Source organism: Sitophilus oryzae, unplaced genomic scaffold (genome assembly GCF_002938485.1).
Source record: "Sitophilus oryzae breed Bouriz unplaced genomic scaffold, Soryzae_2.0 scaffold_1368_pilon_pilon, whole genome shotgun sequence".
Taxonomy (NCBI): Eukaryota; Metazoa; Arthropoda; class Insecta; order Coleoptera; family Curculionidae; genus Sitophilus; species Sitophilus oryzae.
In genome coordinates, this window is record NW_022146024.1 from 677,619 (window position 1) to 688,447 (window position 10,829).

Sequence of the window (10,829 nt, forward strand, 5' to 3'; positions counted from 1 at the left end):
AAATATCTTATTTTTTTTTTCTTTTTTAAGTAACTTTAACACCCTGTATCTCAAAAAGGAAGCTTTAAATCTCACAAGTTGATATAAACTTTTTGTTTTATTTTTGCAAGTTCTATCGTCTATTAAATTTTCCAGATTAAAATCTGAGACACCCTGTATATAAGGTCTTTTAATTTCCCCCATAAAAAAGTCGAAAGGAGTTAAATCACAGGACCTAGGAGGCCAAGATATGGGCCTCTTGTTTCAACCCAATTCTCTCTAAATTCTCCATTTAATAGTTCAGTTGTAACCTTAGCGTTTTAATTGTAATTGGTAATAGGTACTAATTTAGAATGTTGATTTACCTTTTCAAAAGTTTTTAATTATGTAGATAAATAATAATATAGAATATTAAATTGGGATAAAAAATAATTAGGCAACTAGGTCAACGCAAAATTAAGGTCCGCTTCGATACAAAGATAAAAAATATAATATTTCTCTCATTCTTAGAAATAAATACACATAAGTTTATATGGTTGGAAAGGGTTAAAAGCCAGCATTTTTTTAAGTTCATAGCCAACTATGATTTCCATTTAAAAAATTATATTTTTTATTATTTCTGACAAAAAGAGCATGTATAGAAAAAAAACTGACTACGCCACTGGATTGTGCTTAAAAAAGTGCCTTAAGAACGTTTTTACAGAATTTTATTATTCCGCGAAATACAAAAGTTATGGGCAATTTTCCAAATGGTAAAAAATTCAAAAAGACCCCGTATCTCGGATGGAAAGTGAAAATATCAACAGGCGGTTTACGCCATTAAACGTGTCTCAGAAATCGAGCCCATGACATCTAAGTCGGTTTTGCTCTATCCAGTCAGGAAATAGGTTTTCTCTGTTAAAACAGACCAATTTCGACCACCCGGTACAATCATTATTGTTCTCGACTACGCCTCGGCCGCAAATTTCAGATTCGGCCAAAAAAACAAAAAAGATCAACTTTACGGTCTTGGTACACAAATAACGATTTTAACCCTGGTTTTAGCTATGGTTATAAATGGAGCCAAGAAGAGGCTAAGAAAAACTTACTTAGAACTCATACGACAGCTGTCAGTGCCAGAATGTTGTATAAATTGGGTCAAGAGAAACAGTTCCGACCAGTGAAATGGTTCAGTATTGATAAAGTAAGTATTATTTAAAATTATCCAGTTAATAATGTGAAGAATAATTCGTTCTTTTGAAAAACTTTTACAGATATCTATCGTTTTCACAAGTGTTTATGACATAATATGATAATTAATCAATAACATATCGTCTGTTTAATGGCCGACCTAAGCATAGAAAATCCCATGCAAATTATACAATATGATCGAAAAAAAAACGGCATCGGTGATGGCTATGAAATGAAGATCGTTTTATATGTAAAACTAAATGACGAATGTCATCGATCGTCATTTCCAAGCCATCTGGATGCCGTTTTTTTCGATAATATGGTACAAACGATAAATAAAAGTTCCCCATTTTATTTGTCAGAAAAGTATATTTGAAACTTTCTAAAGAACTTATTAAAATGGAGCAGATTGTTCATTTCCATAGCTTCTACAAATTCCTTTTGGACTGATAGTTTTGGATTAAAAGAAGAAGATAATAAAATATCGAATTAATCGAAAAAATAACCCCAACTCTGATTAGATAACGAACATACCACCTTCAAATTCAGTTTTTTTTAAAGTCAAATTGACGTTATTGTTGAGAAAAATGACTTCAAAAAACTTAAAACATCATTTTTTTAATCTCATATTGACTTTATACGTGCCAAAAATAATTTGTAAATATGAATTATGCAACTGAAGAAACACATTTTATAGTTAAGTAGTATTATGGAGGAATTAATCTGCAGGATTCTTTGAATAAGAAGACTAAGGAAGGAGCATAATGCTATCCATGTATCCGTGCATGGTGGGCGGAAAAAGCACTCTAGGGTGGGGATCCTTGACAGTTCTGTTTGACGATTCATTTGACACATTTGAATTTGATTTGAAATTTTGTGGATTTGTCAGTCTTTACGGAGCTTATTTTATGTTATTTATTATTTATTCTACTACTGATAGTTGTATAAAGGTAGTAAATCTAGATGGAAATTATGGCAGAACTTAAATTAACAGTGACACTATCGCGATTTATCGAAAAAGACTCTAAAATAGTTGGTTGTGTAGCGTGCGGTAGATCTCGGCAAAAATTGAGTGAAATAATGGAACAACTTTTCGCTAGTAAGTGACTATATAATATACATACGTGTAGTAAACCGATCATTTATGAAATTCACTTAAATCAACTAAATTATATATTTTTCTTGCATTTTAGCTTTTATTTATTACTTGTCAAAGATTAGATGTCAAAGAATTTAGATACCTTAATTTGACTTACCTGCTTCAGTAGCGTATCGGATGTTTGTGTTAATAAATACTTATTATAACTTATCATTTTTATTAGAATTATATATTTTTATAACAATTTTAATAACTACCAACATTTATTCACAACGTAAAATAAAACAACAAATTATTGAGTCTACCCTACATCATAGTTTTACATTTTTTAAATAAAATTAGAACGACACTGATAAACCGGAATTTAAGTCGGCCATATTTGAGGCCCATCGCGGTGTACCTAAGATTTTTGATATGCTCCTTCCTTAGTCTTCTTATTCAAAGGCAGGATTCGATATTTGATGACATCAATCGTCATTTCAGATGAACTGGTCACACCATTTTTTCAATCACAGGGTGCCTGTTCAGGTGGCGTTGGTTATTGTAGCCCTATTTTTAATTATATATTTTATTATTATTATTATATTTATTTATTTTAAGGTATTTAGAAACGAAACTCTGGATGCCACTCACCTGGCTGAATTCCATCAAGTAGAGGGCGTTATTGCTGATCATAATTTAACTTTGGGCGACTTAATTGGAATTATTAGTGAATTCTTTAAAAAATTAGGTAAGTCCGAAAATAATTGGTAGTACAGGGGTGCACACATTTATTAAAGTTGTGGAGTTTTGCCTGAATCGATGCATTCTAGTTTTATAAATAACAAAAACAATTGTGTGTGCACTATGAGCGCATATTTGTGAAACTTCTTACTAACATCTATTAAATTGAAAGATTTGAAGGATATATACATAGACTTAAAATAAAATATAGACTACACTATTTACATCTCAACGCGGACAGACAATATTTTTTGTACAAATGTTTACTTCTGGGTACAGTCGACCGAGCCTTCCTCATTCAGCCTATGTTGTCACGTCTTTAATATTATCAATATTTTTTTTCTTGTTATACACATATATTGAGATATTAATACTACAGTTTAATAAAGTAGGTTTTAATATTCCATAGATGTATTAAATAGTCCTTATACTACTAAATTATAAGTCGGATACTTTTTAAAAAAGATAAGTTCTTTACAATATGACAACACCGATTAGAGGCGAGGGAGCCTATTCATTCATTTATTACCTTGTAGTACGTGTCGCACGTGTGCTGTAAAGCTTTGTTGCCGCTATCTCCCCGGCTGTATTAACGCATTTTCTTAGCTTGTAGTCCTTAAGTGTTTATTTTATTGACTTTTTCTGTTCAAAAACTATAAAATATGGTTCGCCAGTGCCAAATTTGCAAGAAATTTGACTTAAATAATCCATTTAAGTCTTGAAACGACTTTTGACCGGTAGGCAACTCTCAATTTACCCATTGGGAGTCAGTGGCGTTGTTGTAGAAAGGCGCTTATTTAGGTAATATTTTAGTAAAATGTAAAATCTGAATTTTTTCTCTTACATTACATTATTTACTTACTTACATTGTAACAAAATCATAATTATAACCCTGTTAATAATTAATAATGTTTTTATTAAAAATATATTCCGGTTTATTCTAAAATTATCTGCAGAATCTAAAATAACATACAAGAATTTTAAAATGATATTACATTATGAAACAATATTTTTTAATATACCGGGTCGTCTCAAAAGTGGCTCACCCCCTATAACTTTTTTATTTTTTCAGATAAAAAAAACAGATTTGTATGTTAGTAGGTATATGACATAAATTAGGATTTATTGACGTATTCAATTGTTTTTGGTCTCTTCCTGTTTCACCGAAATGATTACATCTTTTGATTTTTAAAGGCACCCTCGGTATATTGCTACTTTATTCGATAAAAAATGATACTCTGAATAGAATGACATATCCTATATAATAAAACAAATCCTATTTTAAATTTCAATCCAGGGTGCCATTGTGTTGTTAAAAACACTAAGTTTTAATCAAGGAGCCTTGGAAAAATAATTTTGATCGTCTGATGGGTTTCGTGTCTTGTCTAGGCCGGTTAAAAGATGTACAAATCGTATTTTTAATAATACATATGTGAATTTTTTCAAATGGAACAAGGGTGACTCGTTAGCATATTTGGAAAAAGCATTTTTTCATGAATATATTGATACCACACACTTGGTATTTCGAGTCAAATTGTCGTTATGAACCACGTGTTACAATTACAATTAAACAATAGGCGAAAATGTCAAAAGTTGGCATATGATATGTCATTCTATTCAGAGTGTCATTTTCTATCGAATAAAGTAGAAATATACCAAGGGTACCATTTAAAAATTAAAAGTTATATTCATTTCCGGTGAAACAGGAAGTGACCAAAAACAATTGAATGCGTCAATCAATCCTAATTTATGTCATGTACTAACATACTAAATCTTGTTTTTTTATTTGAAGATATAAAAAAATTATGGGGATGAGCCACTTTTGGGACGCACCCGGTATAATAAAGACATCACTTAAGCAGAAAAAAAATTACAACAATCATATTTGTTTTTCTCTCCCTGTCGCCGATTATTATTATTATATCTGTAGAATAGATCCTGTTTTGATTAATATTAGGGGTTGTAAATGTTTGACTAAAATTAATAATCTATTATTAATTTCAAAAATTACGTAATTTCGATTATAAAATTTCTTCTATAACGTGTATTTTATTATTTTTATCCTTTTGGACTCTAAGACGTTTTTTCTACACTTTTTTTTTTATTTAAAAAACCTGTCCTAAATCTTAATAAAATATAAAAAAATTTAAATACGATATATTTTTAATTTAATTATTGCTTCATTAAAATAAAAAAATTACACGGCTGTGATACGGAGAGTTCAGGTGTACTTGAGAAACGAAAGACAGTGTTGTGTTTCTCGGCAGAGTGGTCAGGGAACGACCGTTACGACAGAGACAACCTATCTATCGCTCGTGTCGCACTCGTTATAACCTAAAACAATAACACAACAATAACAAGACATTGTCTGACCGCATGTTCCAGCTATTTATGAATGAGATGCTCAGTCTATATTTTATTTTAAGTCTATGGATATATATTTTTTTATGAATGCTTTTTATAAACTTCAAAAATATTAAAGTTAATATAAAACCGTATACTATTCTAGCTTTATAATTTTATGTCTTTTTATTTTTACTAAAAAACGATAATTCTACCACTCGGCCAGATAGCCTGGCAGCTGTGGCCATTAAACCAAAATACTACATCTATATCTCTGACTACTACTAACTGCTACTAACCAACAATTTGTTTTGTGTGGTCTGTTTTAGTTTAAATGTTTTGTTCATTATTCATGTTAGGGATTTATTTTTAAATTAATGTTAATCATAAGGCAAACTCATAGAATATGTATTTCTTTTGCATAATCAAAATTATCACTCTAAATTTTACATAACTAAATTGTCACTCTAAATCGCTGTCTTTTTTAGACAGATGTCACTTGTCTTGTCATTATTTAATTCATTATTCGAATTCTCAGAATGTTGTTAACAAAAGTTTCATCTTTGAATAAGAAGATTAAGGAAGGAGCATAATGCTATCCATGTATTCATGCATGGTGATCGGAAAAGGGACTCTAGGGCAAGGATACTATAGAGATAAGGATAGTTCGATTCCTATCTTCCTGCACTGTCAGCTTTTTTACGTCATCTACTGACCGAGTTGAAGTTGGCGCTAAAAATGTTAGACAGTGACAGAAGCGGGACAAAAGCGTTTGGTTAGAAATAAGCCAAAAAATGTGTACTGATAAGAATAAATAGTAGACATTCCAATTGATACAAAAATGCAAGAATATTCTTTGTATTTCGATACATTTTTATCAACCAAATTTGGTCGTTTTCTGCTCAGCAAGGCAGAGATCATACGAAAACAAAATATTTACAAGTGCTTATACATTTTATTAGAAAGCCAAATTATGTTGAAGATTGCCATAGGTATGTACTTTTCTACTGTACGTATATTATTTGTTAAAATCCTTCGTGCCTTTGTTCTGCAGATATCAAACTTTCACTTTTTTTTTCGATATTGAATGATGTAGATCTTTTGAGTTACCAATAGTTACCAACACAGGTAGTCACAGTCACAGGGTGTTCAAGCTTAACAGGTGAATGCCCAAAAAGATTCATTTCAATCGGATAGTATAAAAACAAAACAACTCCATCAAAAGGCACTGAGTTTAAAAAATTTTCTTAGATACTTACTATATATGAATTTACAATTACCGAGTGTTAAAATTAAAATTAAAATATCTATCTTATTTATTGTTTTCAAAATAAAATATATTTTTTTAAAATAAATTATAGAGGGTGTCACAAGATTACAAATTAATTAAAAAAAAAACTGCTAAAGAGATTTTTGATATCATAATTTTATATATTTGGCAATAGTTTACAATATGGTTTTTGTGTGTCATGTACGAATAATATCATAGTTTTATTATCTTGTATTTAATTATTAATAAATTAAGTTGTTAATAAATAAATAAATTTAACCATATAGTTGCTATATATTAGACCATTTGCTACGTTCTTAGATTTTAAGTCCCAAACATTGCTCTTGATATTTTGTCCCGCTAGAATAACCATCCGCCGCACTGTGGAGCGCTGGTCAGCGCGTGACGTAGCATTCCACGGCGACTACGACAGCGGCGATTTGACGCGATCGAACAGTCCTTTAGAATATATACAGTCCTTGACTCTAGGGTGGGGATCCTTGACAGTTCTGTTTGACGATTCATTTGACACATTTGAATTTGACTTGAAATTTTGTGGATTTGTCAGTCTTTACTGAGCTTATTTTATGTTATTTATTAGTTATTCTACTACTGATAGCTGTATAAAGGTAGTAAATCAAGAAGGAAATTGTGGCAGAACTTAAATTAACAGTTACACTATTGCGATTTATCGAAAAAGACTGTAAAATAGTTGTGTAGCGTGCGGTAGATCTCGGTCAAAAAAAGACTGAAATAATGGAATAACTTTTCGCTAGTAAGCGACTATATAATATACATATACTACGTGTAGTAAACCGATCATTTATGAAATTCACTTAAATTAACTAATTATATATTTTTTCTTGCATTTTTGCTTTTAGTTACTACTTGTCAAAGATTAGATGTCAAAGAATTTAGATACGTCAATTTGACTGCTTCAGTAGCGTATCGGATGTTTGTGTTAATAAAACATTATTATAACTTATCTATTTTTATTAAAATTATATATTTTTATAACAATTTTAATAACTACCAACATTTATTCAAAACGTCAAATAAAACAACAAATTATTGAGTCCACCCCACGTCTATCCTACATCATAGTTTTACACTTTTTAAATAAAATTAGAAAGGCCTTGATAAACCGGAATTTAAGTCGGCCATATTTGAGTCCCATCGCGGTGGACCTAAGATTTTTGATATACTTCTTCCCGAGCTCCTTCCTTAGTCTTTTTATTTAAACAGTTTCATCTTAAAATAAAATTTTAATCAATCACAATTATCTCTATCATTTACCGGATGAATAATACAGAAATAACAGTTCAATTACAAACAATTCATTATTTATAGTGATTTACAGTAATTTTATTAAATTATACGAATATTCTCGTTGAATATTGGTTTTAAATAAATATGACAGTGTCCTCCAATGAAAATGCAAGTTGTAGAATGTAGAATGTTTAGAAGGGGAGTTAATCACCGCGACCTTATAGATCTATTGTGTGTTCCCCTTTCTTGAGTTATAACGAGTTATAACTCATCATACAGTCTCAGGGCTTTAAGAAAAGCCAGTATCTGAGACGGCTCCACAAAGGCCAGCTCTCCATCCTCGACATCAGACGTACCAAGGTTCATGGCACGAATGGTCGCCGTCTCGGCGCACTCAGTGATAAGGTGTTCTGGTGTTTCCCCATTTTCCCCACAAAATCTGCATTCGCCGTTGTTTCTCAGTTTCAGCCTACTGAGGTGTTCGTTGAGGAGACAGTGTCCTGTTAGAAACCCCGTGACAATCCAAAGATTGTTTTTACTTAAATCAAGGAAAACCTTTGATTTTTCTCGGTCATAAGTTCTAAGGAACTTTTTCGAGTGTCTTAGACCGTTGGAGGACACCCATTCCAAGTTACGGATGGAGTCTTCCAGATTCTTCAGTTCCGCTTTCAGTTGGTTCCCGTTTGGAAAACAGAACGGTTCTGGTCCAGTTAGTGGAGTGTTCGCTCCTTTCCTAGCTAGATCATTTGCTTTTTCATTGCCTTCTATCCCTTGGTGAGCAGGCACCCAGAGTAGGAGGATTTTATTTTCTTTAAATAAAATGCAAGTTACTAACTAATTCTCTAAATTCTAATTCTGAGCTGGCAAATGATCTAAATACTTTACCTAGACCGTTATTCAGAAGCTACAAACCTATCTATGAAAATTTACTTCCTAGCACACAAGGTTGGTACAATATCGTGACCGAGCGTCACGGTTTTGAAGCTGTACTTCCAACGGGCGTAAAGAAGTTTTACTTTAAAAATAATAATTTAAATAGCGTTTTTAAATTACAGTTTATTCTGTCTGATTAGAGGTGTGTAGTTCGTGAACGAACTAGTTCCAATGAACTATTCCGACCGCGGAATGAAAGGAACTAGTTCCTCAGGACCTATTCCGGGATCGAGACTGTGGCCGATATAATAATATGCGACGGCGACGGATCGGCCAGCGCGCGTAGCCCGATGGTAGGCAGAAGTGGGGAGTGCTAGCCGTACGTTATCGGATCCGGACCTAGAGGAACTAAATAAAAGACTAGTTTCCGTGCGTACGGATCGGGCCAGCGCGATCGATGCTAGGCAGGAGTGGAGAGTGCCAGCCGTATGTTATCGGATCCGGAACTAGAGGAACTAAATAAAAGATTAGTTTACGTTTGGATCAGTCAGCGCGATTGATGCTGGGCAGGCGTGGGGAGTGCCAGCCGCATGTTATCGGATCCGGACATAGAGGAACTAATTAAAAGACTAGTTCACGGGAAGTTATTATACAAGGCGACGACGATGGATTCGGCCTTGTCTATTGTAATTTAATGGTAATTAAAATATTATATTGTGGTAATTACTATTGTAATTACCACAGAAAATTGTGAATACTGTTTTTGATTTATAGTTTGTTTTTTAAATATTTTATGGGAATGTTTCACTTTAGGTCCCTAAAATTAAGAAATATCTTATAAAACGAAGTAGATACTCTGAATTTTTAGACAAAAACAAAAAGCTTGAAGTGAGGAAAAATGCAATTTTTCGTAATATTTGCTCTAATTGATTTGTGATATAGTTTTTTAAACTCTGATTTGAGTTTCTTTTTTATTTTTTTTATCTGCAATAAAACTTACCTATATGTTTTTATACATACATTTACACGTCTCGTTATATCTCCGTACATTATAAAAATTATACAGATCATACTGTGAATAGTTCTGACTGACAACGAAACGCATTAGCAAGCAAGGGGGATGTCAATGTTAGTCGGGAACTATTGTGAACTAAAGACCTAGTCAAGGAACTATTCCTCTGGAGGAACTAGAACTAAGGAACTAGTTCCTCCCAAGGAACTAGAATTCCCACCTCTTTGTCTGATACTTCATTTGAATCTTTGAATCAAACGTTTAAATAAGTCATTTTATAATGTTCAGTAATCAGTCATTTTTGAAATAAACCAACAAGACTGGTTAAAAACAAGAGACGGCGCATGACGGATTTATGTATATACCCAATCCATAGTTAACTTAAAAACTTATAAACTTTTTTAGTGAAATAAATTAATTGGTATGGACGTCATCTGCCTTTTTTCTGTTATCGTCTGTCGAAATTTTACCTGAGTAATAAGACAGGGCATAATAGTTAAAAATGCAATGTAGGACAAACTCAGTAATTCGTTGGTTTTGTTTTGCCTGGTCAATATATATATTTTTTTTTTAATTTCAGGAATAACAGAGCTGGAATTCAAACCGGCATACAACCCGTACACGGAACCCAGTATGGAGATCTTTTGTTTCCATCCGGGACTGAAGAAATGGATCGAACTGGGGAATTCCGGTCTTTTCCGACCGGAAATGCTGCTTCCCATGGGCCTTCCGGATAACGTGAGGGTTATTGCGTGGGGTTTGTCATTGGAAAGGCCCACCATGATCAAGTACGGCTTCAATAACATTAGAGATTTGATTGGTCCAAAAGTCGATCTTGAAATGGTGCAGAAGAGTCCAATTTGTCGTCTAAATACATAAGAGAAGCTTTATCATTATTATTATTTATCTTTATCTATTTTTTTTCATAAATTAATATTTATATCAAAAATCATGTTCGAAAAAGAAATGTTATTGAAATTAATTTTGTCAAACTTTCTTTTGGGGTATTTATAATAATGTTAATTTTATTTTTTTGGTCCAACCATTGTATGTTATAGTTTGTTATGGGTAAGAATAAACTTTTTCTTGGA

The 10,829-nt window shown here is 32.2% G+C and overlaps 1 protein-coding gene across 1 annotated transcript in view; it reads left to right on the top strand.

The window, feature by feature from the left end:
- The window catches only part of LOC115875298 (phenylalanine--tRNA ligase alpha subunit), a 35,663-nt gene extending 24,834 nt beyond the window's left edge, over positions 1 to 10,829 (top strand). The window contains 3 exon segments of the mRNA XM_030890717.1: positions 1,024 to 1,162; positions 2,849 to 2,978; positions 10,319 to 10,829. Coding sequence (XP_030746577.1) covers positions 1,024 to 1,162; positions 2,849 to 2,978; positions 10,319 to 10,617 — 568 coding nt within the window. The 3' untranslated portion in view covers positions 10,618 to 10,829.